Source organism: Colletotrichum acutatum (assembly GCF_030867785.1).
Source record: "Colletotrichum acutatum strain CBS 112980 chromosome Unknown BDZ83scaffold_54, whole genome shotgun sequence".
In the NCBI taxonomy this organism is placed as follows: Eukaryota; Fungi; Ascomycota; class Sordariomycetes; order Glomerellales; family Glomerellaceae; genus Colletotrichum; species Colletotrichum acutatum.
In genome coordinates, this window is record NW_026849048.1 from 110,663 (window position 1) to 136,267 (window position 25,605).

At 52.6% G+C, this 25,605-nt stretch overlaps 3 protein-coding genes across 3 annotated transcripts; all 3 read right to left on the reverse strand.

Moving 5' to 3' along the window:
• Window positions 1–180: 180 nt before the first annotated feature.
• BDZ83DRAFT_357790 (glycosyl transferase family group 2-domain-containing protein) lies at window positions 181–3,387 on the reverse strand. The gene is made up of 3 exons (XM_060502558.1): window positions 3,251–3,387; window positions 638–3,175; window positions 181–499 (listed from the first exon to the last, which is right to left on the reverse strand). The coding sequence occupies exons 2-3, from the start codon at window positions 3,098–3,100 to the stop codon at window positions 311–313; spliced, it is 2,652 nt and encodes an 883-aa protein (XP_060364318.1). The 5' UTR covers window positions 3,101–3,175; window positions 3,251–3,387; the 3' UTR covers window positions 181–310.
• A 9,908-nt stretch (window positions 3,388–13,295) lies between these two features.
• Window positions 13,296–15,449, reverse strand: BDZ83DRAFT_700599 (beta-1,3-glucan-binding protein). The gene is made up of 2 exons (XM_060511430.1): window positions 14,548–15,449; window positions 13,296–14,492 (listed from the first exon to the last, which is right to left on the reverse strand). Exons 1-2 carry the CDS (start codon window positions 15,090–15,092, stop codon window positions 13,556–13,558), a joined length of 1,482 nt encoding a protein of 493 aa, XP_060364319.1. The 5' UTR covers window positions 15,093–15,449; the 3' UTR covers window positions 13,296–13,555.
• A 5,233-nt stretch (window positions 15,450–20,682) lies between these two features.
• Window positions 20,683–22,050, reverse strand: BDZ83DRAFT_579014 (fasciclin domain-containing protein; the record flags this gene model as incomplete). Its single annotated transcript, XM_060505195.1, has 3 exons — window positions 20,683–21,681; window positions 21,773–21,820; window positions 21,916–22,050. The coding sequence occupies 3 exons, from the start codon at window positions 22,048–22,050 to the stop codon at window positions 20,683–20,685; spliced, it is 1,182 nt and encodes a 393-aa protein (XP_060364320.1).
• Window positions 22,051–25,605: the final 3,555 nt, after the last annotated feature.

Here is a 25,605-nt window from a genome sequence, read left to right on the forward strand (position 1 = left end):
AACCTATTCCCTCCATCCATTGGTTCCGTGGTGAGCCGCCTCATGGTCATAATAATTAAGCTTTATATATAAGTGTTAAAGATACTTGGCATGACATCTTTTGTGTGAAATGGTAGAAAAGAACAGAAAACAAACAAGAGTGCCACTGATCATGTCGTGGTCTGCTCAAGCTGGGATCTAGGTATCAAAGCCCCTCGCAACTCCGTCCCATGTCTATATCGTTGCGGGAAAACGCCCACTGTACAATGTTTGTCGCCTCGTACGGCTCATGAAAATAGTAAATAGCATCAGATCCAACGTGGTAAATCTTTTACCATGAGAAGGTCATGAGCGCAGGGTTGAGAGCAATGGGAAGGAGCAGGTGACTGGCCGAAACGGTGGCCATGGGAAGGATGGCGACGAAGTCGGTGATGCGCCAGTCGTGGGGGACGAAGTCGGCGACGGCAAGAATGATCATGCCGGCGATGAAGATGCAGGAGAAGAGCATGGAGAATTTGAACTAGTCACGGAATGTTAGCGTCGGCTCAAATGGGATACGAAGTGATTGAGATTGGAATGCATGGCCATGAATAAGCACCACTGGAATGTGGAGCAAACATCTGGCAGCAGCAAGGGAGGGTGGTATATAATAGCTTACCTTCTTCAAAACCTTGGGCACCTCAATGAAGAAGTTGGAGAACTCGGCTTCCTTGGAGGTCGAACCCCACGTCATGTCGATCTCGAACATGTGAGCCAACAGGGCTTGGCTAACGTGAAGACTGAGGCCACCGAGGAAGATGGCGAGCAGGAATGTCCACTTGAGGTTCTCGAAGAAGGCCATCAACAAGCTCTTCTCACCGAGACGGTAACGCATGATAGCGAGGGCGACGTTTCCGAGACCGTTGAAGACAATGATGATGGAGAACCAAACCTGCCACGAGTCGACATAGTACTTGTCAAGGTATCCGTTGTACCAGCCCATGAGGAAGTAGTTGACCGATGTCATGATCCAGGCAGCGCCAATAGCGTAGTAAGTACCAATGTATGAGACGACGGTGATCTTGGAGGTGAAACGAATGTTGCTGAACAAGAAGGTGCGGAAGAGCGGGGTGAAGGGACCTCTCCAGAGCCAAGTGCGGATGGGGTGGAAGAGAAGCTCGTTGCAACCGTAGGCGTACTTCTCCCAACGGGCAAGCTCATCGTACACAGTAAGCGACACACCTTCCTTGAAGCCTTCACCAGCCCAAGCAGCTAAGCGAATGATGTAGCCCTTGCATTGAAGACGAAGCGACATATCGAAGTCCTCAGACACGTGCGACTCGGACCAGAACTTTTCGTAGCCATCCTCGTCGTAGTAGCCGACCTGCTGAATAGCACTCCAGCGAAGAATAGCGTTGTGACCGACGAAAGGAGCGACATCACCGTTAGACACAGTGTACCGAATGGCGCTGTAGATGAGATTGGTGAAGAAAGTAATACCGTTCTCGAAGTAGGTGTGGACGACCTGCATGACACCAGACGAGAATTGCATAATACCGACATCGGGGGACTGCTCCATTTCGGAAACGGCGTCGAGGAAGCAATCAGCGGGAACTTGGGTGTCAGAGTCGATGATGAGAATGTAGTCGCCAACACGAATGTTACCGTCAGCCCATGCACGGCCATCGTCCTCGAGAACCTCCTTGAGAGCCTGCTCGTAAGCCTGGGCCTCATCGTGCTGAGTCCATTCGTTGGGGCGGTTGATGGCCTGGAGCTTTTCTTCGACCTTGAGGGAGATCATCAAACCGAAGTTCATGTTGGAAGCCTTCTTGAACTTGCCCTTGCGGGTAAAGCCGTTCTCGCCGTGCTTGGGGCGGGCAACCCATCCAATGCTGTTGTCGGCGTAGAACTCGATACGAGCGCGGCGCTCCTCCTCAGAGATCAACTGGAGACCATCGTCGTTCATGAACATGTTGGCAGAGCCACCCTGGAGTTCATAGGTGGACATGGCCTGCTTGATGGACTTGACGGTAGGGACAATGACACCACCGAGACCCTCCTTGTAAACAGGGCACTGGACGGTAACGTGGGGCAGGAAAGAGCTCTGCAGTCTTGGAGGAGGACGAGCTGAGTAGAACTTGGAGTTGATGGTCAACTGGCGAATGGGTCCGAAGATCTGAGCCAAGCAACCGACAATGACCTGGGCGAAGAAGAGGGTGAAGAATATCTGAAGCGGGAAGAGAGCGACGAGAGCCAGACGAAGGTAGTCTCCGTCGACAGAGACTTCGATGGCCAGCTGTCTCCAAGCAGCGCCGAGGGAAACGACGACGAGAACCAGAGTGACGGACACCAAGTAGGTGTTGAGGAGGTGGACAGGGCGCTTCTCGGGTTTGATTTGACCGCTTTCCTCGTCAATTTCGTACTCACCAACATTGGGACCCTTCTTCTCATCACCCTCTTCGTCCTCAGCACCGGCTTTCCAGACAAGCTCCATGAGCTCGGACTCGATAGCCTTGGCTCTCTGAACGAGATGGAGCGCATCGTCATCCCAGACGATGAGAAGACCTTCGGCAGCGATGAAGGCGGCGAATTGATGCTTTCTCGCTCGAGGAAGGTCCTCAATAGTGGGCAGAATCTGGACTCGGAGACCGTTCATCAGAGGGACATCGACGGCGTCGGGCGACCACTGAAGGAAAGTCTTGATGACACGCGAGTTCACCGTCATGGCACACTGGACGTTGAGAGCTGCGCAAGCCTGGGCGAACGGGGAGGTGCCCAATTGGGGAGGGCAAGCCATGTACTGACCCCTGGACTTGCGCAAGAGGACACCCTCGACCTCGCCAGATCCGTCACTGACCCAAAGGTGAGAGCACTGCTGCTGGTAGAGGTAGTTGACCATGACCTCATGCTTGATGTCGTCGAGGAACATGGAGCTACCATTGGAGTGCGTCGATCGGCCAGAAATGGACTGCGGGCGGGAGTTGTAGCGAGGAGTGGGTGGCTGGAGTTCCATATCGTTCGTACTCGTTCTGTTCGAGTCTTTTTCCATGACCGGAGCCTGATTACCGCGGCCAGACTGTGGTGGGCTGCCACGGCCAGAAGCTTCAGGCTTCTCAGCCTTGAAATAGCCACCGAGACCCATCGTGTTGATGACGGGCGTGGTAGCTTTTGATAGAGTTCCGAGAGTCGTCGACCAAGTGCGTTACGATTCGAGCTACTTTGATACTGTTAGTACATCCCGCAGTCACAAGCTTGTTCCAAGTGGAACTATCACGGCATAAAGGTTGCGCACCTCTATATGTTACACAAGGGCAATGCAGTGGGAGCTGCCGTATTCGAACGCGGGTCGAACGAAGCAAGCTTGAAAAGACGATGAAGCCCAAGCTGAGGCAAGTGACCAGGTCGAGAGGGAGGTCAGGTGGGCAGTGACAGCGAGTGTGTAGGCTTCCGAGTGGAACCAGAAACTGATAGTAGCGAGTGTACGGAAATGTTCAAGGAACCATGAACAAAGACGCCGAGATGTCGGATCGAGTCGAATTAAAGTCGAGTCGAGGAATGTGGACCGGAAGGCGAGAGTCAAGCCTAGGAGGAGGCACGAGACAGTGCAAACAACCTCGGGGTCTCTGATGGGCGCCTTGAGGGTTAGTCTTGCAGACGATCTCGAGGGATGAGAGAAGGGAAGACAAGGCAACTAGTGGTCGAAGACGAGGGAGGGTTCAAGAGGTTATTGAGGAGGGTAGAGACACAGCGACGGGAGGTGGATGAGGAGCGGCAAGAAACAAGGCCAGTCCAATCGGGGAAAGCGTCGATGAGCCTCGCCAACACGACCAAGGGGTGGGTGTGCAGACGGATAGCGCAACAAGCCAGTCTTGGAGGCGAGGGACTGGCGGACAGAGCGAGCGCAGGTTGGTGGGCAGCGGAAGGGGAGAGTGAGTGGGTAATAGTTGGGAGGATGGTTGAGTGAGAGAGGAGAGTCATGCCTACTAGCCAGATCCAAAAGCTTTGGCTAGAGCATAGACTAGAGGCAGAAGACAGAGCAAGGGGGGGTGGGATGGGAAAGGAATCGGGAGATGCCCTACGGCGAGCGGTACGGACGGATACACCGTTCCTTGCCCGCCTTAGACGAGCTGCTGGCCTGCTGCAGTTGCCGAGGGGAGCGAACGGGATGGGACGTGAGAGGGGAACGTGGTGATGGGATTTGCAATAATCGCCCGGTATACCGTATAAGCGAGTGAACGGACTGGATGGGGTACAGTACCTAAGGTATGGGATTCTTCTCTGTTTACGCAGTACGAAGTACAGTTGCGCGGATGAGGCACGGCGAGCCAAGGTTCTGGGAATTGGATGCTGAGAGAACGGGCAAAGACAACAATCGGACGCTGGGGCGCTGCCCTGGTCTGCACGGGTTATCTAGGAAGGCGTCTACTTCGTGGGAGGGCGTGTCTAGGTGGTTCCCGTCGATTGGGATATGATGCGATGTGCTAGCGACCTTATGGTAGCAGCCGTGTTCTGGTTGCCGGAGATCTTCGCGGTGCTCGCCACGCTGAAGCTGGGATCACTAGTTTGAAGTGTGGACGAAGCGAGGGATCGGAGAGGGGGGGATAGACAGAGCCTAGAGGAGGGAGGATGCAAAAGAAAGGCGCGCTTGGAAAAGCAGCAATAACTGGGAATCTCACGTTCTCCTCTCGGGGTGGAAATGAAAAAAAGGGCGACGATGCAGTGGTTTAATGGGACAAGGTGCAGGCGAGACTGGGTATAGAAGCCTGCAGTGGAAATTGGTAGCTTGGCTTGAAGGGGTTTAGTCCGTAGGTACGGAAGAATAACGTGAATACATCAGTAGACAGAGGCTACCGCTAGAAGGGAAGAAAGAGAAGTGAGAAAAAAACTAGAAAACTACAACGTATTTTTCAGCGCCGAAAGCCATGATGCCCGGATACGGTAAGAGCAACAATGGGAACAAGGGGGCGTGGTTCTGGGAGTTTGAAGTTGGGGGGGAACCTGAGGAAAGGACGACCGAGGAGTGAGGACATCGTGGCTACCCGTACCAAAATGTCAAGGACAAGGGACAACTCTGTGTGCTGAATGGGAAGGTGGAAGTAAGAATTATTGCGGGTTACGAGAGACATGGAGCCAATAGAAGTCGTTCCAGGCAGAAAAGCAAGGAACAAGGGAAGAAGGAGGGGTGTGGGAGGTTGCCCTGCTGCCCCTTCACTTGGGGACTCCATAGTGTACTGGGCACCAGGGGGTAAGAGCTGGGATCAGGGGTGAGGAAGGGGCCAGCCGGCCGAAGAGTGACAAGGATGGAAAGAGACGGGCCACCGGGCTCCGCTTACTTTACTTGAGCGCCGCGCCTGTGCCTGAGCCGAAGCCTTGTCTTGGTCTGTGCCTTCCCTTGTCTGATGGGGAACTGGTGCCAAATGTGGGGCCCTCGGACACACCAAACAAACACGCTAGGTGCTGCCGGGACCAAGTGGAAGGCACCGCTTCTTCGGCGACCCAAGGTTAGGTTCTTTCCTTACCTGAGATGGTAGTCTCTTGGCTCGTCATCTCGACCTTTTGGGTCCTTGGGCTCGGACTTGCTTCCTCACCTCATTCCGCAGCATCAGCAGAGAATACGCAAGCTCGCCAATTCACATTTCGCACTTGGGACTTTGGGGCTTTGATAATCAACAGACGCGGGTAGCCATGGCGGCCGATAGCAGGTGAGCGGTTACCGGGGTGGCGCTCTGTCATTTTCTCTCGTGGCCCGTCTAAGCTGCTTCCGTCTACTCTCCCGCTTCCTTTCCTTTCAGCCTTTGGAAACTTACATCGCCAAACGGAACACTTCTTTTCTTAGACCTCACGCACACACCGACATCTTGGGAGCCGCATCTGCGGATACGCATTGCCGACCACTCAGGGATCAACATCACCGACCTGTCAAACTCGCAATTCCACCCGTGCCACTTCCTACAACCTGGTCCGTATCCCGAGTTGATGCCGGCACCGTTGCCGCTTGGCATCTATCCGTCTCTTTGTTTCTCTCTCACCGTCCTCCCCGTGCAGCACTACACCTGAAAAAATCGTCCGGGACCGAGAGCCTCCATCATAACCGCATCGCCTCCGGCCCCGCACACTGCACAAAGCACCGAAGATTTCAACGTTGTACGAATCCACATGAGATACCTCCACCACCAAAGAATACAATGATAGTATTTGCCCGAGACCACATACGTTTTATATCTGCCAGAGTACGGATATGGATACACCAAACTATTCTTGTCTGTATCAATCCCAGCACTAGAGCTGAATAACGGTAGACCGCCACGACTGACATGTGGCCGCTGCTTGGGAATTGGCTACTAGCCCGCATAGTCTTCATGGCAAGTGTACCTTACACATCTTGTCTCGAGTCAGAAATGTGATACCAACGGGAAATGTCCAGTATATCGGCCTGCGTTATCTTATTAGACCCACTGCCGCATTGCTCTACGCCGTATGCCTCTGCTGCTGACTGTATCAACGGGTTCAGATGGCTGCCAAACGTCGATATTAGCTAGAAGCTACTGTCACGACTTTGAGATATCAGCCGCACTCGTCGGAGCTGTTATTTGGCAAAGCCATGTCGTTCCTGTCACGTCGAAATTCAGGGTCCATTGAACGCCTGGTCATTGTCACCAGCCAGCATCCCTTTGTGAGCCATCGAGCACTGCGACATTTGTCGCCAATCTCAATAGCCAGCCAAACAAGCATCCAAGTTGTCTCGAGGCGGTAAGCTGAAAGGCGGTTTCCAGCGATGTGGATGAAGCCGCCCGCCCTCATCTCCTTGCGCCACTAGTCTATCACTCTATCGGTTCACAGGACATGACCAGATAGGTATCCTCATGTTGCACGATGCCTTATCCAGCCATGCCGAGACCACATGTCAACACTTCAGGCTGGCTGAGAAGTGCCCCCACCAGCGGAGGTGCTAACATTCAATAGCTACAACTTGAAGCTGGACCCTTGGCCGTGGCTGCGTGGCTGCGTTATGCAACAGGATGCCCACAGAGGACCAGACTCTCTCTTGGTGGGAGGGGCACAGCCATTGCGTACGAAACTGCTGCCACGCCTCATGTTGGCAACTCTTCAACTGTTTTACAACGCTGCGGCTGCAAAGGCAAAGACAAAGACACAAAAATGCCGAACCTGGAACATTTCCGATGCCTCAGGACGAACAACAAAGAAGCTGAATGACATCTACCAGACGGCGAGGATGACGTGCCGAATGAAATCTTGCGGGGGTGGCAGAGACGCAGATAAGGTCATATCGAAAAGCGAAAAGTCGATCAACAGAAACGTACCTGTTCATCTCACGCCTTACGAAAGCGATATACCCAGCTTGTCGCAGGACTTCCCGCAATGAGAAAGAGTATCCGTACCTGAGCGTCCTCTTCACTGCTCTGTTCGCCATTAAAGCAGCGAGCATGGCATGGGCCTGCTGTGCAAACAGGGGTTCGTCCATGCTTACCACGCTAAGCAAACGAACAACGGGTGCCCGGCTCATTAGCCACAGGAGAAAGTCTTTTCTTGGAGGCCAGAGAAAAAAGAATATCCAAAAATTGAAAAATATTACGGGGCGCTAACAGAAAACAGATGGAGCTTATGGAACGACTAAAGCTACTACGTAGGTACTTCGTACACCAGCAGGCTAACTGAGGCGGTGCTCAAAGCCATGATGACACCGCTAAGAAAAGATGAGACGGCGGCGCGATACCTGACTCTGGCCGACCAGGACGGTGGATTTTCTCATGAGCAGATCAGGTCTTTGTCCATTGTTGCCCTTTGTGAAGAGACTGCGAGGCACTGCAACGCCTATCAAACTCGTATCTTCTCCAGCACGTTGCAATATGCAGCCCTCGAGGGCGGAGTTCACGTCATTCATTTTCAGTCTTTGGATACCCCGTTTATGTGGCCAGTCATCGTGTGTGTGAGAGAGATCTAGCGATGCTCTCACTGCCTAGCACGCCATCTCAAGTCTGATATCAACAATTACAGCAGGATGAACTAGCACAAAGAATAGCCACGTTTTGAGGGAAGCACTTCTGCCGGTCGCGCAAGGGGGCGGGCAACTCCGCCGAAGTTGCTCAATATTGGATTCCTTCACCGACGGTCGTTTCACTCTGAGCCATGGCTGACGTAACAAATCGTTTATGCAACTAGCATCTCGAGAGCCTCCAGACCCGCTTGAAGCTGAACACTCGGTGCACGGCAAGATCAGCTTCAGACGTGATATGGAGTGCTCGTTTCTTGGTCGTGATCTCCAAATCTTCCGACATGTTTTTTGCGGGTACGAGCACACCACCACCACCATGAGCTATACCTTGGGGCGGGTCAGTTGCATGTACCTATCCGGAAAGAAAAGAAAAAAAGAAAAAAAAGAACAAGTGCGTTGGTCCTCGAAAGAATGAGTAAAATAAACATTGCGGATAATTAATGTTTTCTGAAGGCGGTCTAAATCTGAGTGTGCCCAACCCGCCAATTCTTCGTATTCGGTAGGGAACTTGCGTCAAGAGCATCAGAGAAGGATGCCGGCAAGGGTGTGTTCCGGCCAATCCAAGCCACGGCAAACCACACACACTCACTCGCACTACACACACTCGCTCGCTCACACTCATGCACCTTCTCGCCCAACTTTGGCTTGCTCAACCAGTCAGCTCGTTGACCGTTTGAATCTCGAGTCTTCCACAGGAACAGCATAGAAATCGAGATGATGGCTTGTGGCAACTGACGCCAGTAGTGAGATGTGACGCCCTGCGAATGTGAACCCAACGGCTCCGAGGCCTACCCTTGGAACAGCCCGTTCGTTGGATGAGAGGGCAGCAAGATCCGGTCCTGTTCATCAACCCACCTTCTCGCCTTTGAATGCCTCAACCGCCGCCGTTTACGATGTAGACTGGATTGCCACAGCACCTGTCAGCAAAAGTGACAGCACATGGAGTATAGGTAGGGGTACGCCGAAGCGAGCATGTTAAGGACCAATATCAGCATGGTCCCCTGTCATCTCACGCAATTAAGCTTATCAAGGACCACACTGTCTGGACTTGCCGCCTCAACTATCGATATCGCAATTGTGCTCTCTATCAAAATCTTACCTACGTTGGCGTCTCGCCAAATCAAGGCCTTATTCCCCGTCGATAGCATGCTTACGCCCGTCTTATTCTCGCCAACGAGGCCAAATCTGGCACGCTTGTCGAGTCAAGCCTACCATCTGTCGGCGGTGCAGCACGTATAAGCTTTTTGTCTGAATTCTAGGCTTCGGCAGCAGCCACACTGGGCCACACCTCATTTTCCTCCCCTTCTCCCCCACAAGCCTAGCTCTTTACACCCAATCAGAAACGAGCGATGTTGCGATGGTAGATATCGTGGCTGAAGTGCCAATTTCCACGCAAGTGAGGATAAGGGGTAACGCAACTTTGGCGCGCTCTTATTTTCAGGAGAACACTACGCGGCCTCTCTCATCGCTTCCCGTCTAGCTACGATCATTTTCCGCGCACGCACTGTTCACTCAGCAGGACCAGAGGAGTAGACGATAATAGGGGGAGGGGGTAATGAGACTGGGGTGGGCTCTCTAGACTTGTTGTTGTCAAAGTCCAATATCGTCCAGGGTCTTCAGCCGCAGCCGCGACGACTACCTGACTTGCAACGTGGGATGTCCCTAGGCGACTCGCCGGTGGCGTTCTGTATCGCAATTTCACCTCAATCCGCCGTCCTGGGTCCTCGCAAAATGTCCGCTACAACCGGCTCTGGACTATCGTCGACTGACGCGTGCGACTTTGTCCGTGGACCGTTGTCACTTTCTGTCTCACACTCTTGTCTATTCCCAGAATAGCCGTGTCATCCATCCTGTCGGGTGCGATCATTTCGCGGCCGTCCCCCATAGTCCTTTTCACTATCAGGTTCCAGGCTTCAGGTCCTCAATCACACCTTTCGCACCCCTCGTCGAGATAAGACTTGACTGTGATGGCAAAGCAGGATTTCGCAATCCTCCATGCGGCGGAAGCATGTTGCCGGCAGCCGACAATCTCACCTTGACGTCCTGCTGTAGCCTTGTAGCTTGCTGTAGGGGCTTACTCGACTCATCTGCCGAGCGTTCAAGCGGGCAACCTTGGTATCGCGGCTTCAATACCCACGCACGCACCGCCCGCCCACTTACACGGCCAAGGCCACGACAGGCTTGTCGTCCGGTGTGACTGACAGCTCACCCTTGACGACAGCATGCCGGTGACAGCGGCACGCCTCAGCTCCTGTCTTTTGTCCCCGAGTCCCCATTCAGGTTGTTGTGAAAAAACACTACCCGTAGCTTGATCTAGCTTGTCGGCGAAATTCCTCGGGCCCCGGTGATCTTCCGACCCACCGGCATGGGTGAATGGATTGTGGGCAGTCAAGAATCGCGGGCGGATCCTCCGGAGAGAAAAACGTGAAAGACCCCTTGTCGGGCTGTGACCTTGTCTACGGAGAGTATCCAGGCCAGGCCGGGCCAGACCCATACGAATTGGATACCTCAAAAGAGGCCGCACAATCGAGACGTGTTTTCAATCCACTTCTTAGCGAGAGGAAACAAACCATCGAAATGCTCCATCAGCCCATTTTTCAAGCTGAGGTCAGGGCGGTGTTTCTCCATCGTTTGTCCATCGAGACCCCCAGAACAAATGAATTCACACGTGTACGGAGACCCTGGGATGCGGGACATTCCCTGCTAATAGCAATCGCTCCGGTATCTTGTCCCCGCCAGATTTGCCTACCGTGTAAGAGGTGTATCTTGTGGCGACCTGAAAGGATCAAAGATGGACAAGATCTCATACCAAGAAAGGGTCCGTGGCATGGTAGGCGACGTCAGCTTTGTAACAATGCGAACAGTCGGGAACTTGTGTAAATCGGCAACGACGGCTGGACCCAGCATCGCTAATCGTGGGCCGCGCGCGCACAAAGACCATGCTGTGCTGCCCAGCCTTGCCGCGATTCCGGGCGTGGGACTGCCCGGTTCTCTTTCACTTCACGGCTCGCACCGAAAATTAATGTGACAAAGGAAGTCGGGAGCCGGGGCAGCTCGTATCTGCGCTTGCGTCGCTTGTGTGACGCGACACATGGCCATATCGGACGCCATGCGGGAAACAACATCTAAAGTGGTGACATGCATTCAGCAGAAAGAGGGCAAGATACACATTCGCATCCAAAGGCCGTGGACCTCCAGCACAGCCTCAAGACTGGAGAGTCCTCGCGAGTCTGCTCTTCGGCCGGCAACCCTCGTCCGAGGGAGAGTAGCAATCCTTGCCAGGCTTCCTGATTCCCAAGCAGCCGGGCGCTTGCCAACTGAGATGGCCAAGGTTCCATTTTGCTGTGTTGGTGCGGGCATGAGCGGGAAAAGAACAGACCTCCCACCCACCATGGCCACCGTAATTCATCAACACGCTCATGCGAATCCTCGCAAAAGTCCCAAATCCCCGATCTTCGCCCTCATGTCCATACTTCCCGCGTTGACCGAGTCCCGCCGAATCAACGTCGCTTCACTTATCCGTTGCCTTTGAAGTGACTGCGAGTCTTGAAATTCCACCGAGAGCCTGAGGCGAGTGTGGGCGCGATCGCCCGCTACCACATACCCTATCTAATGGATCTTTCTTATCCCATTGCTGGATCGAAATGCAGTGGACCTGGGTGGTATGTACACCACTTTTTCCCATAAGCTTGCTCATAACCTTGAATTTCATTGTTGTCCTTGGACTTGAGTGATTGAATCCTCCATGTTCCCACTTTATGTGATGAGGATCGAGATTGGCGGCCGCTTGACCTTAGGCTCTCCCAGGGTTGAACTGAGAGGTACCCACTGCGGTGACCCCAAGGTGTCGTCGACCTGAAGCTCACCTTGAACCTGAACTTGTGGGTTCCTACCAACACCTACGGATACTACTGCGTTGATACACGGACGGCTCTCACAACGAATTGTTCGGACATGGAGAATTCGTAGAAACAGAGACAGCCAAAGACTCACGGATAGATTCTGAGCCCTGTTTCTCCCGGTCAATCGGGGCTGCCATCTGGTATGCGCCCTTACTGCACAGAGGTTCATCTTCATGCTCTTGCCTCATTATCACACGCACATACCTCAGTACTTGATGCTTGATCACACACGATGACGCAGAAGGGATAACATGTTCGACTCACGGCAGATCAGGTATAAGACATAAATGGCATCGCCACAATCAACCAGTACCCCAAAAGCATGGGTTTTACACAATGTAACAAACCTCCCCATGCTTTCTCCCTCGCCCCACGAGGTCTTTCTTCAACTCTATATTTGATGCGGGACAGTCTCACACAGCCGGTTCGGAGGGGAGGGGGCGAATTGGTCTCATTTGTGACTTACCCCAGCTTGTGCAGCCCGAGACCTACTTTTGAGAAAGAAAAAAAAAGAAGCAACATACACACGACAGAGCCACAGGGCCTAGTTATCTTGTGTATCTGTAACACTGAGATCTCCGCCGCCTTAATGAAAGGCTGATGTTTTTGATGAAGTTCTCAATCTTACTATATCAATTACAGTGCATCCTGCCGAAATCAAAGGAGGATTGCAAAAGGTACGGATAAAAGAGGGCAACTAATTTTGTGGCGGGAACGAACGTGAGCAAAGCAAGAATGCCGGACGCTAGCAGATGCCCAGAGGTGCCGGTGGCAAAGGCCTCCGCCCGAACAATCATCAGAAAGTAGCATTGCATCCAGTGTCATCAGAAAAACCTGGCAAAGGTCAACGAAACGTAAAAATAAAAAATAAAAAAAAAACGCTTCGCGACGATCCAGCGAAATGGGATGGTGATTCGATGAGCTACGGCCGGATCCCAAGGTCCCCAGTCTTCCGACCCTTGATTCTTGGCTTCAGGCTGTCACAGCTGGTTTTTGCTGCCACCCAACGCTGTAATAATGCACCAGTCGCCCGCCGCAGGGTTGTCTTTGCTGGGTTTATCGATTCTAGCCCCTTGTTGTGCAGGTGTTGGCCGGGCGCTGTGATAAGCCAGCCAACCCAAGGTAGACCGTAAACTTGGAGGTGCCGTATCTGCAGACTGTGGGAGCCACGACCCTCGAACACTGAAGGTGAGTAGGTAACATGCGCCGTCTGACAGCAGCTGGCTGGTGTCGGTTGCAGTGGTGGTGATGACTGCATCGGCCATTTACCTACCTTGAGTCTCGGAATGCAGGGATCTCAAGCTGCCGGCAGTGGCATGGCTCTGATGTTAGCTGCCTCCTGAGAGTGTTGAAGCCTAGAATTAATCAAGCAAGCTGCAGATGTACTCATTTCGGGCAATGGACGTTCGATCGCATGAAGTTGGTTATGTAAGTTTTCAAATTCATTAGATGGTAATATGTTTGCATCTCCCAATATCCCAATCGTAACCCAAGATATTGTCATCAAATACATGTGCTCAAAGCACCTGGGTAAGTAACCCCGAGTTGGTATTCCAGAGTAATCGCCTTCCGTTGTTAAAGCCGCACCGCGCTCCCGTCATCTATCCCAATTGTGCATGTAGCCGTCTATATGTAAATGTTCGGAAAATTCAAAAAGAGAAATGGCCATTCGAGTGGGCTTTTACAGCTCCTCGTTGCCGTCGCACTGCTGCCACATGGAAACCTTCTGGACAGTGAGCTCGGGCTGAGTCCACGTGGGGTACCATTGGTCGCGAGCATTCCAGAAGTCCTTCTTGGCGTTGGGGCTGCTTCCAACCCAGGGCTTGCCAGACTGACCATCCTCGAACCAGCCGTTAGTACCACCGACGGCGACGTTGATGATGAGGTAGAACTTCTGGTCAAAGGGGGTGTTGGAACGGCCAGTTTGACTCCAGACGTCCTCCAGGCGAGAACCGTTGGAGTTGGTCTGGGGGAAGTCACCACGCTTCCACATGGGCTCGTCAAAGTTGGTGTAGAGAACCTGGAGCAGGCGGCTGTTGACGTAGGTGAAGAGGTACTTCTGGGACCATTCCAGACCGAAAGTGTTGAACTCATCACCATAGGTCGTGTGCAGAGCCTGACGCTTGTTGTTGGTTCTCCACCAGGCATCGTTGGCCTGGTCGGGGCCCCAGTGCAGAGCAGAGGAGACGATGTTGTTACCGCCCTGAGCATAGGTCCAGTTGTTACCGCGAGACTCCATGATATCAATCTCACCCGACAGGGGCCAGGCACCGTAGGTATCCTCGACGGGCATCATCCAGATAGCGGGCCAGAGCCAATCACCCTTGGGCAGCTTGGCGACGACCTCGACGCGGCCATACTTGAGAGTGGCACCCTTCTTGGTATTGATGCGACCAGACTTGGTAGGGGGGACAATGGAAGAGTTGCCAGAGGTGGTGTTGGTGGCAGTAACACAGGCAGAGAACTCGGTGGAAGTGCAAGTTCCATCCTTGAGCAAGTCAATCTCGGTGTCCTTCTCAATAAGAGCGGAGTCTTGGAGAGTGGGACGGATGACCAAGTTGCCGTCCTTGAGGAAGACGTTCTCGTTGTCGGCAGTGGTCATCTGGAATTCGCCATTGCTTGGAATTTAGTTAGCGTGGTGCGGGGAAGAGGAATGCAATCAAGGAAACGTACCCAAAGCCGCCAACTTGCACCTCCTGGGTCCAGATATTTGTGTCCAGACTGCTGCCGGAGAAATCCTCAATGAGCACAGGACAGTACTTGTGCTTGACGACACTTCTGATACCGTCCCAGACGAGGAAGCCAGAGACGGCAAGGCCGATAAAGATACCGACAATAGGAATGATGGTGACCCATTTCTCCTTGGGGTCGGCCTTGTCCAACCAAGGCTTCTCAATATCCTCCTTGCGGATACGTCTGGAGTGGAAGTACCGCTGGGATCGCTCATCGAAGCGTGCGCCAATGGCACTGGACGAGCCGAAGCTCGAGGCAGGTCGGGAAACGGCAGGCGTGCCAAATGGGTTCGTGCCCATTGGTGTACCGGCCATGGGGCCTCTCTGAGAAGCTTGGGACTCGACACCATCGCCAAAGGGATTACGGCTGTTCTCCGTGTTGGGCGTGCCGGGACGAAGAGGGGTTCCGGCAGCGGTGGTGGCCTGTGAAGGCATTCCAGCTGCTGGGCGAGAGTAGTAGCCCTGGTTGTACTGGTCCTGATCCATGATGGGTTATAGACGAGGGTTGAGGTTGGCGAGAGAAGGGAATGGCCTTGCGGCTTGACGCAGAGAGATAGTACGTGTTCCTCGAGAAAGTCGACGGTAAGCAAGCGTGGGTATAACGAATGTAGAGCCGCGATCTGTCGATGGACTTGCCGGTTGTCGCAGTGCCAGTGCAGATGAGTTAGTTCTTTCGACGGCAGTGAGAAAGAGCGGCAAGGGAAAGATTTGTAGTGTTCCCAACGACGGACAAGGCGAAGGAGAGAAGAAAGAAATCCTAGCTGGGCTTGAAGGAAAAAGGCGAGACCGGGGAGGTAAAAGGCAAGGCCAGGGACTCAGGTCGCCGCCAACAGGAGAAGACGCAGGCAGATCAAAGGCGCTCTTGCTCCTCCTGGGCGAGCTAAGATGAGGAAGGTCAAGTGCGATTCGGGTACTTGTGCCAAAGTACTTTTTTTGCACATTCTGCTGATTTTGAGAGGCGTGACCTTTGACAGTGCTTATCTCGTCCATATTCAGTTACTTCATACAGTACGGTGGATAGCTTGGATCAGCGCCATACCCGCTACCTCACAGTGAGACTTCAGCCGTCGAGACCCCTAATTTAGCCACAGTGGAAATCATCAACCGAGTCCGCATACTGTACGTACTGAAGTCCCCCATTTCTTCCCATATTCGCTCGCACACCCCTCACCTTCAGCAGTCTCTTTTCGTCGCGTCTTCTTGCTATTTTCCTCCTCCCATCTTCCTCTTCCTCTCCACGTACCACCCCCGACGCCCCTCCTCGATCTCCTTTCAGCTTGCCCACCTCTTGTTGTTAACTTTGGATCCGGTCTTTTGCTAGTTCGGACGGGGCCGCATTTGTTTCTTTCACAAACACTTCGACGACGACAATCCTCGTTCGTTTCTTCGGCCTCCCCATCGTCCTCACCTCGATCAATCCAGACCTGAAGCACTCCAGTCCCGCTTCGTGTGGTCTGGCCTCGCCGTTTGCCCAATATTACCACCCAAGATAGTCCTGACACGCACCATGGGCTCCGTCACCCACCAAACCTACCTATGCATCTCGGCGCTTCTAATTCAGCTCTCGCCATGTACGCGCCGCCTTGTACGGAGTAGACCTCGCAAGAATAGCCAAGGATCACTATCTCATCATGCCCTCCGGCACCGCGACTACGGCCACCACGAAACCTCACTATTGAAACATTGCAGAACGCTTCACCTTCAGCCCTGGACATACTATGTATGATGGCAACATCGCAAGTACCGACTGCTCTCGGTCTCCCTCAGTCTCCGCCTGCCAGCAGCACCCCTTGGCCCTTGCCTGGCCCGCTTCCCGTCTAGCCGTCGTTACCTTGCTTCCTCGGGCGGGTTGGTTCCAGCTCCCTATGCTTCTCGGCGTCGCTCACCAAAAAGCAGCAGCTGTATCCGTTGTGTACACAGGTGGCCAGGAAAAGCAGCAAGAGATTTGCCCATGCGGCTTGTTCTGGTGCGCTCGTTAGCTCGGTGGCGTGCATGCATCGGCCAGTTCGCTCAACGATGCCCTTGTACCTGCATTAAAGCCCCTGTCTGCTCTTATGCTGGCACCCTGGTCCTTGATGCGGTCGCTGGTCGGACGAAAAAGACACGATAAGGGATGCTGCCCCTTCGGGACTAGATCCAATAGCGCCCGACAGTATTGAGCCGGTCTGTCATGGCCCGTCTTGGCCCCCTCCTGGCCTCCCTACCGCAATTTCCACCGTCACGTCAAGACCATCGCCGTCGTGTCGCGATGGCGTCAAAGCTCAACTCGAACCATCTCCTATCCAGGTGCCAGACACAGACTCGGCCAGCGTCCAAAGGCCCACCGCGCGCCTGTTGTCTTGGCTTACGGCATCTCACCAACAGCCATCGTCTGGCCCCGATACGAGACTGAGGAAACAACGTTCAGCTGAAGTAAGGTAGTGTAGGCCTCCCGGGGCCAAAGCCAAAGCACGCAGCAGCTCCATGTCAAAGAGTTGCAGAACTTCGGACGATGATTTTCTTGGAATACCATTGCTTACACCATTATGGTGACAATGGGTTTACCTCCCAGACAAATCATACTTTGAATTTACTCAAAACATCATCGAGATTTGACTATCATCAACACGAGCCCAAAGGTTTTCTATAAAGAGACTAAGGATACAACATAAACAATGCCCATGCCCTTTCCAATGGAACACTTTAGTCGTGCTCTGTCCCAGCAGCTCGGACGATTTGCCTCGGAACTGAATTCGACGATCGGCAAGGAGTGTGCTTCTAGCTCCCCTATGTTTCCCATGGGTGGCGAGTAACAGCTGGAGCCAACATGTTGATCGTGGCCTCGAGAGTGCTTGTACCGGCCCTGCCGTCGGATGCTCCATCGCACTTCCAACTCTGAGCTCCAGAATCCTTGGTTCTATCCCTACGCTAGAGATTTCCATTGGGGCCATCCTCGGAAGATCGACGCCTCCGGGACGGACCCCGGCGAAGCGGCGGGTGTCTTTCTTTGTCTCATTGATACGACCTTGCCTTTTATGGTGACCCGACAGACCCAACTTGGGAGCGCTGCCTTTGTCGGTATCAAGATATGGCAAGCCATCTCCAAAACGATACAATGACAGCTATTCAGCCTCAGTTTCTATAACGCACATTGTCACGTTCAGGGCTCTTGCTGGTTATCTTGCAGGAAGACATCTGCAATGCAAGTGTAGTCGACACATTGGCAGGCCTCAGACAAACAAGAGGGCCGATTACACTGCATTGAGCATGCGTTAGCGTTTCGATATCGGCCAGCCGAGCTGCTCTTGCTGTTCTACCACAGTACGGCAATCCTTGATGAGAACATGGACAGAATTTCGTGGACCTCTCATTCGTCGCATCAGACCATGTTCGTCACGTTGGGCTTCATCTATCGAAACTCAACGGGCGTATGTTCCATCGGGCTTTTTCTTTTCGCAGGGAATTATCTCGTGCGGCAGCACCCCCCGACTGAACCCGTTCCGCGGAGCCGGTATGTCTCAATGCTCTGGTTACAGTACATGAGTTAAGCTATCGTCACGCGAGCTGTAATTGGCACGCCGTGGAACTACCACTGCCGAATCAGCACGTGAAGCCATGCCATGCGGTGCGATGACTTGTTGCTTGCCTGTAGACAGGGTGCCGGGAAGGCTTCAGCATATCTATAGTAGTATTACTCTAACAGGAATACCGTCATTCGTTCTGAGTATGTTTGTGCTTTGCCACACACCTCAAGAAGCTTTTTTGACGTTGCATCAAAGTCTGACGCTTAAAGGTCTCGCACCGCAATGAGGCCATGAGCATGTCGTTCAAGCCGTTGGTGTGGTGGCTGGACGAGCCAGTCAGTCGCCGTACAAGCTCATCAACCCCGCCGTTTGCAGACCGACATGGCTGCCCCTCCTTCTCGTGTTCTACGTTGGCTTCGATTCCACCCAGCCAGTCAGGCTTGCAGCTCGCCTAACCGGTTATTTTAGGAAGAAAAAGGCGCCTGCATCGAGAAGGCAAAGGAACCCCTACCCTCCCGACGCCTCCCCCTCTGCCCACCACGTCAAGCTGCGCAAGTCTTGCATTGGGATTGGTCTACAGTTGGTGAGCTGTGGTCCAATCGAGCTGACATCGCAGCTCGTAAGTCTGGCCGTTGTGCCGTTATCTGGGGGGGGGCCAGAGTGCCAGCCAGAACGTATGTTTCAGTTGGGGCAACGGCCGAAGGAGCAACGTGCCATCGTCCATATCCAACCCTGTTGCGTTTGAGCTTGTCTACTTGTGTTCGGTTGTCGTTGATAGCCGTGTTTGTGTGGCTGATGTGTTGTTATCGAGAGGCATAGAATTTGTTGGGTGGTTGACCTAGGCTAAGTCAATCTGCAGCTGTGCCAAGGCAGAAATTGTCCTTTTGGTCGACAGCAACCCTACATAGATGAGTAGCCTTTGGTTGCTGCAGGCAGAACAGGGTACTCTGCATGCAATGCATTGACTCTCTACAGAAGGGCTAGAGCGACGAAAGGCCCCAATCCTGGGCGAGCTGGACAGCTGGGCATGCATTCTTGCCACGCTGGAAGCAGGGTTTTTTCTCTGTACCCGGTGATCTGACAGATGCTGGCGTCCTGGACATGTGCTGACCGGTTGGCAGCGGGAAAGTGTGACTTGGCTGGTGTGGCGAGATGCAGACCTCTGGCGGCGGCCTTGCGTTTCTGTCATGAGATTGTGCCAGTGCCAGTGGTCTCTTGAGGAGTACCGGTCGATAGCTATCTTTCCTCAAAGATGCGGTTGACAAAGTTGGAACGAATTGAGGCGGGCTTGTTGTACACTAAATGTTAACTTGCTACCATTGGAGCCACGGCTTTGAGCTTGAGCCTCATAGCCTGTCTGGTTCACGGGTTGTAGGGTCACTTGCTTAGCTGTAACCCGTATTCTTTGAACGACACCGCATATCGAAATCAGCAGTACAACCCTGGCGCTGATATGGTACTGGTACAATTTCTTCAAGAGCTTGTTGCTAGATATGGTAGAGATAAAGCGATGAAGGGCCATCATACAACGTATCCGTAGTGTTGCCACCCTCCGTTTACTTCAAGAAACTATTGTGAGATAAAACATTTTCGCCGTGTATCAACTAAGTTTGTGTGTGTTCTGTCGTAGATCATTCTGTGAAAGACGGTCTCGTAAGTCAGAGAGTAGTCTTGAAACATCTAGATCAACTTAGAATCTTATAAAGACATCATGAACACAACTTAAAGCGTCCCTAACTACTGCCCAGAAGTCGTTTCGAGTACGATGCCATGTTCTGGTTGTCCAACGTATCCATCTTATACTCGCATCAAATACGTGGGTAGACTTCAAAAACGTGGTAATCGAGGCGATCTGGGAATTCATACTCGAGTTAGTAGGCGGTCATATTGGCAGTACTCGGATGGCAAGATATTCACTGGTCATTGCTAACGAGAACGTGTCTATAGCAATTTGACTACCAGATGAAGGCTCGGTCAAGTCGAAAGGACATAGGCGAGAAGTCATGTGTCAGCGAAGAATTTATTTTCCCCACCTTCTAATACACGTAGAAAGTCCAGTTCTGAAGCTTGAATGCTTTTAGCGTCGAGCAGGCAGCGGTTTTAAATATGGAAAATTTGATGTTAGACTATGAACTTCATTTGGCTGTGATTGACCAGCAACATGGCGTGCCGGAAAACGTCGCAAATATCGTGAGCCTGGTGTCAAAGGCGAAGTAACCTGAGACTTGGATGCAGGATTTGATGTTCAATTGGTATTGCAATAATCAGACTAGTGAGAGAATGGAGATCAAGCAGCCAGTTTCATTGCAAGTAAAACTAACAGTTTTTATGGACACGATCAAGAGTATTTTGCCTCTCAATATCGTCATGTTTTGAACATCAAAAGAGGTCGTAACCACAGCTAGCTTGTAACTCACTTTCAAACACATTGGCTAAATGATCAAATATTTGGAGCGAGGCCCTCGAAGCCGTTATCAAACACTACACGTCGTCCAATATTAAGGTATTCTATCTTGTATGATGGTATAGTCGTCTCGTGCTCCCTCGTCCAACCAGCTCCAGCAAACCAAAGTCTAAGCCAACGCGGCAAGTCCCGCAAGCAGAGCCGCACCAGCAGCCACGCCAGTTCGCACCGCCGCGCCGGGGCTAGTCGTAGTCCTAACCCCCACTGTAGACGACCGCGTTGGAGCCACCGTGGGACTGGCAGTCGTCGTCACGGGACAGCTGACGGTACAAGGGATCGCCGTTGTGAATGGCAGCCCGGACGCTGAGCTCTCGGGGTAAGCGGGCGCCTGTGTAACGGCGCTGGGGTTCGGCGTCATGGTCGGGGCGTCTGGGTTCAGCACGTTGTCGATGATGTGCATGATGCCGTTGGCGACGAGGATATCAGGCTGGATGATCTGCGCCGAGTTGAGGAAGAGGTTGTTGCCAGACCGGATGACGCTTATGTCCTCTGTTGCGAGGGTGGTGAGATTGGTGCCGTTCTTCAGGTCCGAGGAGGCTAGGATCCGACCGGGGACGACGTGGTAGTTTAGGAACTTCTTCAGAGCGGTTTCATCTAGGCTACTCAGGGAGCCAGCGACGCGTTGGAAAGCCTCGTTGCGAGGTGCGAAAATTGTGACGTTTTTCTCCTCCGATATCGACGGAATGAGATTGGCGGCGTAGAGAGCGCCGAGGAAGGCCGGGAGCTTGAACGATTCCGTCGTGTTCTCGAGCCTGGCGGGCGGGATCATGAGGTTGTCGACGACTTGGATGAGTCCGCCGGCGAACTTGATGTCCCCTTCGACCTGAGTGGTGCGGATGCCCTCGGACGAGGTGAAGACGATGACATCGCCCGGCTGCTTGTTGACGAGGACGTTTTGTCCGGTGGTTACGTTGGTCCAGGCCTTGTTGAGGAGGAGTGAGGACCGAAGTACGGAGGGTCCCGATTCAAGGGCGCCAGTTGAAACTGTGCCTTGAAGGATGTGGTATTCTAGGATAGGGACGGCGATGGAGGCGTCTGATTCATTCCAGATGCCGTTTAGTTGGGTGCCTGGGATGTTGTCAAAGGCTAAATTTGACGGCGCAACAATCTGGAAGTTCAGTCAGCATTGATCAGGGAAGTTGATTAACATCTGGCTCATGATCGAAACGTGGCTGGCGATGCAGTTCATAATGACTTACAGTGACGCCATCATAATTTGGCAATTTGAGTATGACTTCGGGGTATTTCTGCTGAACGTTAGACTCGAAGGTTTCGCACATCTATGGAATTTGCTCGGGAATGATAAGGCCTGGGATGACTCCCTAAGGTATTCGAGGCTTACCTTGATCAAGTTATAATATGTAGATAAATTTGATTGTGACTGAAGAACGCTTCCAAGGTCGTCTTCTTGAGCAGCGACACGTTCAATCGAGAATGAAAACGCAAACAATCCAGCTTGAACGAGCGTTGACAACATCTTCATGGTCGGCCACGGGAGGACGGAATAAGATGGGGAGAGTTGGGAAACGACTGAGCTGTTCAAAGGAGAGCGGATAGCCTCACTTGATGTCGGGACTTCGCGACGATGTTGCTCTCACGAAAATGCACGACGGCAACACGGCACGGGTCGGAGATCGAAAACCCGATCAGAACAACCGCAGCAATTACGAGAGCATTGAATGAGCCTTTTCGGAACGGCGATCGGCCCATAGGAGAAGGGTGAGCCGCTTAAAGAGGCTGTGAGAGGCCTGCTGCTTGACCAACGACGGTTACCCTAAACCCTGGGCTGCCGGTAATATCGACGAGCCCCTGGGAAGGATCTTCTCTTCTGCATAGAACCGGGGGGTTAGGCTGGTGCCGCGACGCCGGGAGAAGCTTCTTGGCAGAAAGCCACTGGGAGAAACAGAGAGGAAAATGTTTACTACAGTTACAATGTGATTGATTCCAGGGCGTGGTTGAGATTTGTGTCTTGCCTGCTGGAACAGCTCACAGAAACACATACTATACGGTGCGTCAGTAGCAGACCGCCTGACGAAGAAGCTGGGAGGAAATTTGGATTGAATCGTGTCGACACTCGATTTTGGCATTTTAATGTCAGCACAGTTCAACATAAGACGAATACTGCTGGGATATCCGGAAATAGGCACGCCAGAGATGGCTCTGTTGTCCGAGAGAGAGGCCAACTAAGATTTGCTTACTTACCAGTGGCCGTGACCGTTGGCGATTGATCTGCCGACAGTCCTCTGCAGACTCTCGGTTGACAAGGCCCCCGGCAAATAGCAACATCGCGCTTGAGGCTCGAGAGATAGCGAGCGGAAACCGGCAACATGGAGCATAGGAGGCCCAGCAATGCTAGATTGCTAGCCAACCAACTACCCAGGGGCGAGGGAGAAACCCCATGTTACACGTCCACACGTCTCCCATGCAGCCCTGCATGGGAAAGTGACACGGCCAAGAGGAAATAAGAAAGGACTGGCAGACAGAGGGGGTGGCATTTGCCCACGTTCCCGGTCCAGCTCACCAGCCCCCCAATGCGCCCTATTGATAAGGTAAAACAGCGGTTGCTTCTTGCGGTGACATTGTCATTGGAGGACACTGTTTTGGGGCTGAAGCTGTCGCGTGGTGGACTGGACAACGATGTGATTTGGAGTCTTGCTCGCAAGCTGTGCAGTTTACTGAGAAACACACCACTTTGCGGGTCTCACCATGTGTCTCGGCTGGATCAGCTTTTGGAATACAAGGTTAAGTTGAATAGAGTTTAAGTTAGGATGTGGTCTTCGCTCGCCTGTGGCACCGCCGCCCTTCTCAACGAAATGCGAACGTGCAGGGAACCGGCGAGCGCTCCATGGAAACTGGAAGTGATTCCGGCTGATCTGCCAATTTGACCAAGAGATTTCTCGCGCCTTATCAAAGATCTTGATACGAGCTTCCTCAATTGCCAGGCCATAATCGAGACACGGTGCGCACGACAGGGCAGCGCATCCGGTAACTTGATCAGAAAGCCAGTTTGCCTTGGCCAAGGTTACACCTTTTGTGTCCTCTTCCCCCCCTTCCCCTCCTCAACACGAGCTGCAGTGCAGAATAGCGTGGACCACGACGACCAACGAGATTGGAGGTTCGGCAACAGGTGGCCGCTGCAGAAGCACCTCGCGAATCCCAGTCGGGACCATCGCATCTGCAGTCTGCCACGGGAACACGAGATGCAAGTTGAATGCCAGGTCCCCCCTTGCCCTGTTACGCCCTGCCCAGCATTGCCTTGCAGGGGTCTCTGATGGGGTGTTTTCGCGGCGCTCATGCTCTCTGTCTTGATCAGCACGCTCTCCCTGCCGGCAGCGATGAGTCCCCTGAGTCTGCAATACCTAGTTCTCACGTGGTTGGACATTCATTTCGTGATTGCTCACTTTCCAATGGGGATTCCATGAGTCCGCGAAAACTGACTATGGTTAAGGAAAGGGCTGAACAACATCAATCAAGCAACCGGAACAGCTCTTGTGAGGTAGCTGGACTAGTAGTAGTGGTTCAATGAGAGGTTGAACGATACCAAGAGCCTTGAAAGTAGCTCGGTTCCTCGGTGATATGTGACTTCTTGGATAGGATGAGGAAAGTATTCAGCGATTCCAGCGTGGGAAAATCTCTCTGGTACTTCGGGGGCCCACGGTGAGCGGCCTTCCTCCACCGGTTCTTCTTCCGGATCTGACCCACATTCGCCGGCTTCACCGGCCTCGTCGCCTCCGAGTCGTCTTGTTGGTGAACGTAATCATGGCCAAATGAACCATTTGAATCAAAAAGCCCACCTTGAGCCATGCGTCAAACTCCTCCAGGCTCCGTCTGCCTATTCTCTACATTTTTCAGCCTAATCGTTTGCTTTCACCACGAGGGTACCTCGAAGAGGCATGAGACGTGGAGAAGCACCTATCGGATTCACATATGTCACATTTATTCGTAGTTCCTCGGTAGAAGCTCTACAAGAACAAAGGATTCGGCATGCTTGCTCTATTACTAAGGTCCCTTTCAACAACCTCATGATGGGGGAAGTGTACATGTGCTGTAATAGTCTTTGATACAGTCTGAAGAAAAGTGAATGACCATGGTGCCCCGTCATCATCGCGTCACGGCAGTCTTGTCGAATTTTAAATTACAGAGTGAAACGCAGCCATGAAGCTCGAGCGGTATACTCTTTTCCATGAAACCTCCTGAACCTATCCTTTTCGGTAATGGGTTTGGAATATCTAGGTTTTCCTGAGGTCTTTTGGCGTGTTGAATGAACGTTATGAAGGTCTAGGACTGTGGAACGAGCCTTAGTGTTTGCCCGTATCCATTGAGCATTCAAACGAACCGTTGAAAACGAAGCAACGTGGTTAACGTAGAGATGGACTGTGTTAAGGTTTGCTATCCTAGTCCACGCCTGCGAAGATGACCGATACTCGATTGAAGTAGTATGCAAGGACAGAAAACACGAGCATCAGAAGCCCCACTCCTTGCCTCTTATTGCCGCCTTCTCCTTGTAGTGATTTTGCCAGCTTCTATTCTCAAGGTGTAAAATTGGACTTGGGGAAATTTCGCTGCGGAAGTGGCCAGCTATACAAGCATGTCTAGCACGAATCCGAGTGTTGACTTGATCGACATCCAACCTTCGATGGCTCTGAACCGTCACAAAGTAGAACAGTAGTACGAGGCTTTTGGAATATCATTCGTCTGTGAATGGCTAGAACGACATCTCAGCAGAAAGTGTTGCGGGTGTCGTGGAGATCTCCCAACCATCATAATGGACATGATGCTGGTTTTCCGGGGCCTGCGAGTAAAGTTGGGATAAGTCGGTTGATGTATTACCGGATAGTACCAATGACGGGAATTTGTGAGAGAAGCGTGCTACAATATATGCACTTGACTGTGACTGAACCGAATCATGATGGAAATGAAAGAGAAAGATGTGAATCCCCGTGTCCCAGCTCAAGTCCTCATGCCCATATGAAATCAATCCGCCTGCCCTCAAGAAACACGCGAAACGTATGTATAGAAACCCAAAAAGCCC

Excerpts from the sequence above, each read along its gene's own strand:
- BDZ83DRAFT_700599 (XM_060511430.1), bottom strand. The coding sequence starts at position 15,092 with ATGGATCAGGACCAGTACAACCAGGGCTACTACTCTCGCCCAGCAGCT. Across the intron at positions 14,493-14,547 it reads GTGCAAGTTGGCGGCTTTGG|CAATGGCGAATTCCAGATGA; the intron begins GTACGTTTCCTT and ends CTAAATTCCAAG.
- BDZ83DRAFT_357790 (XM_060502558.1), bottom strand. The coding sequence starts at position 3,100 with ATGGGTCTCGGTGGCTATTTCAAGGCTGAGAAGCCTGAAGCTTCTGGC. Across the intron at positions 500-637 it reads TGCCCAAGGTTTTGAAGAAG|TTCAAATTCTCCATGCTCTT; the intron begins GTAAGCTATTAT and ends TTCCGTGACTAG.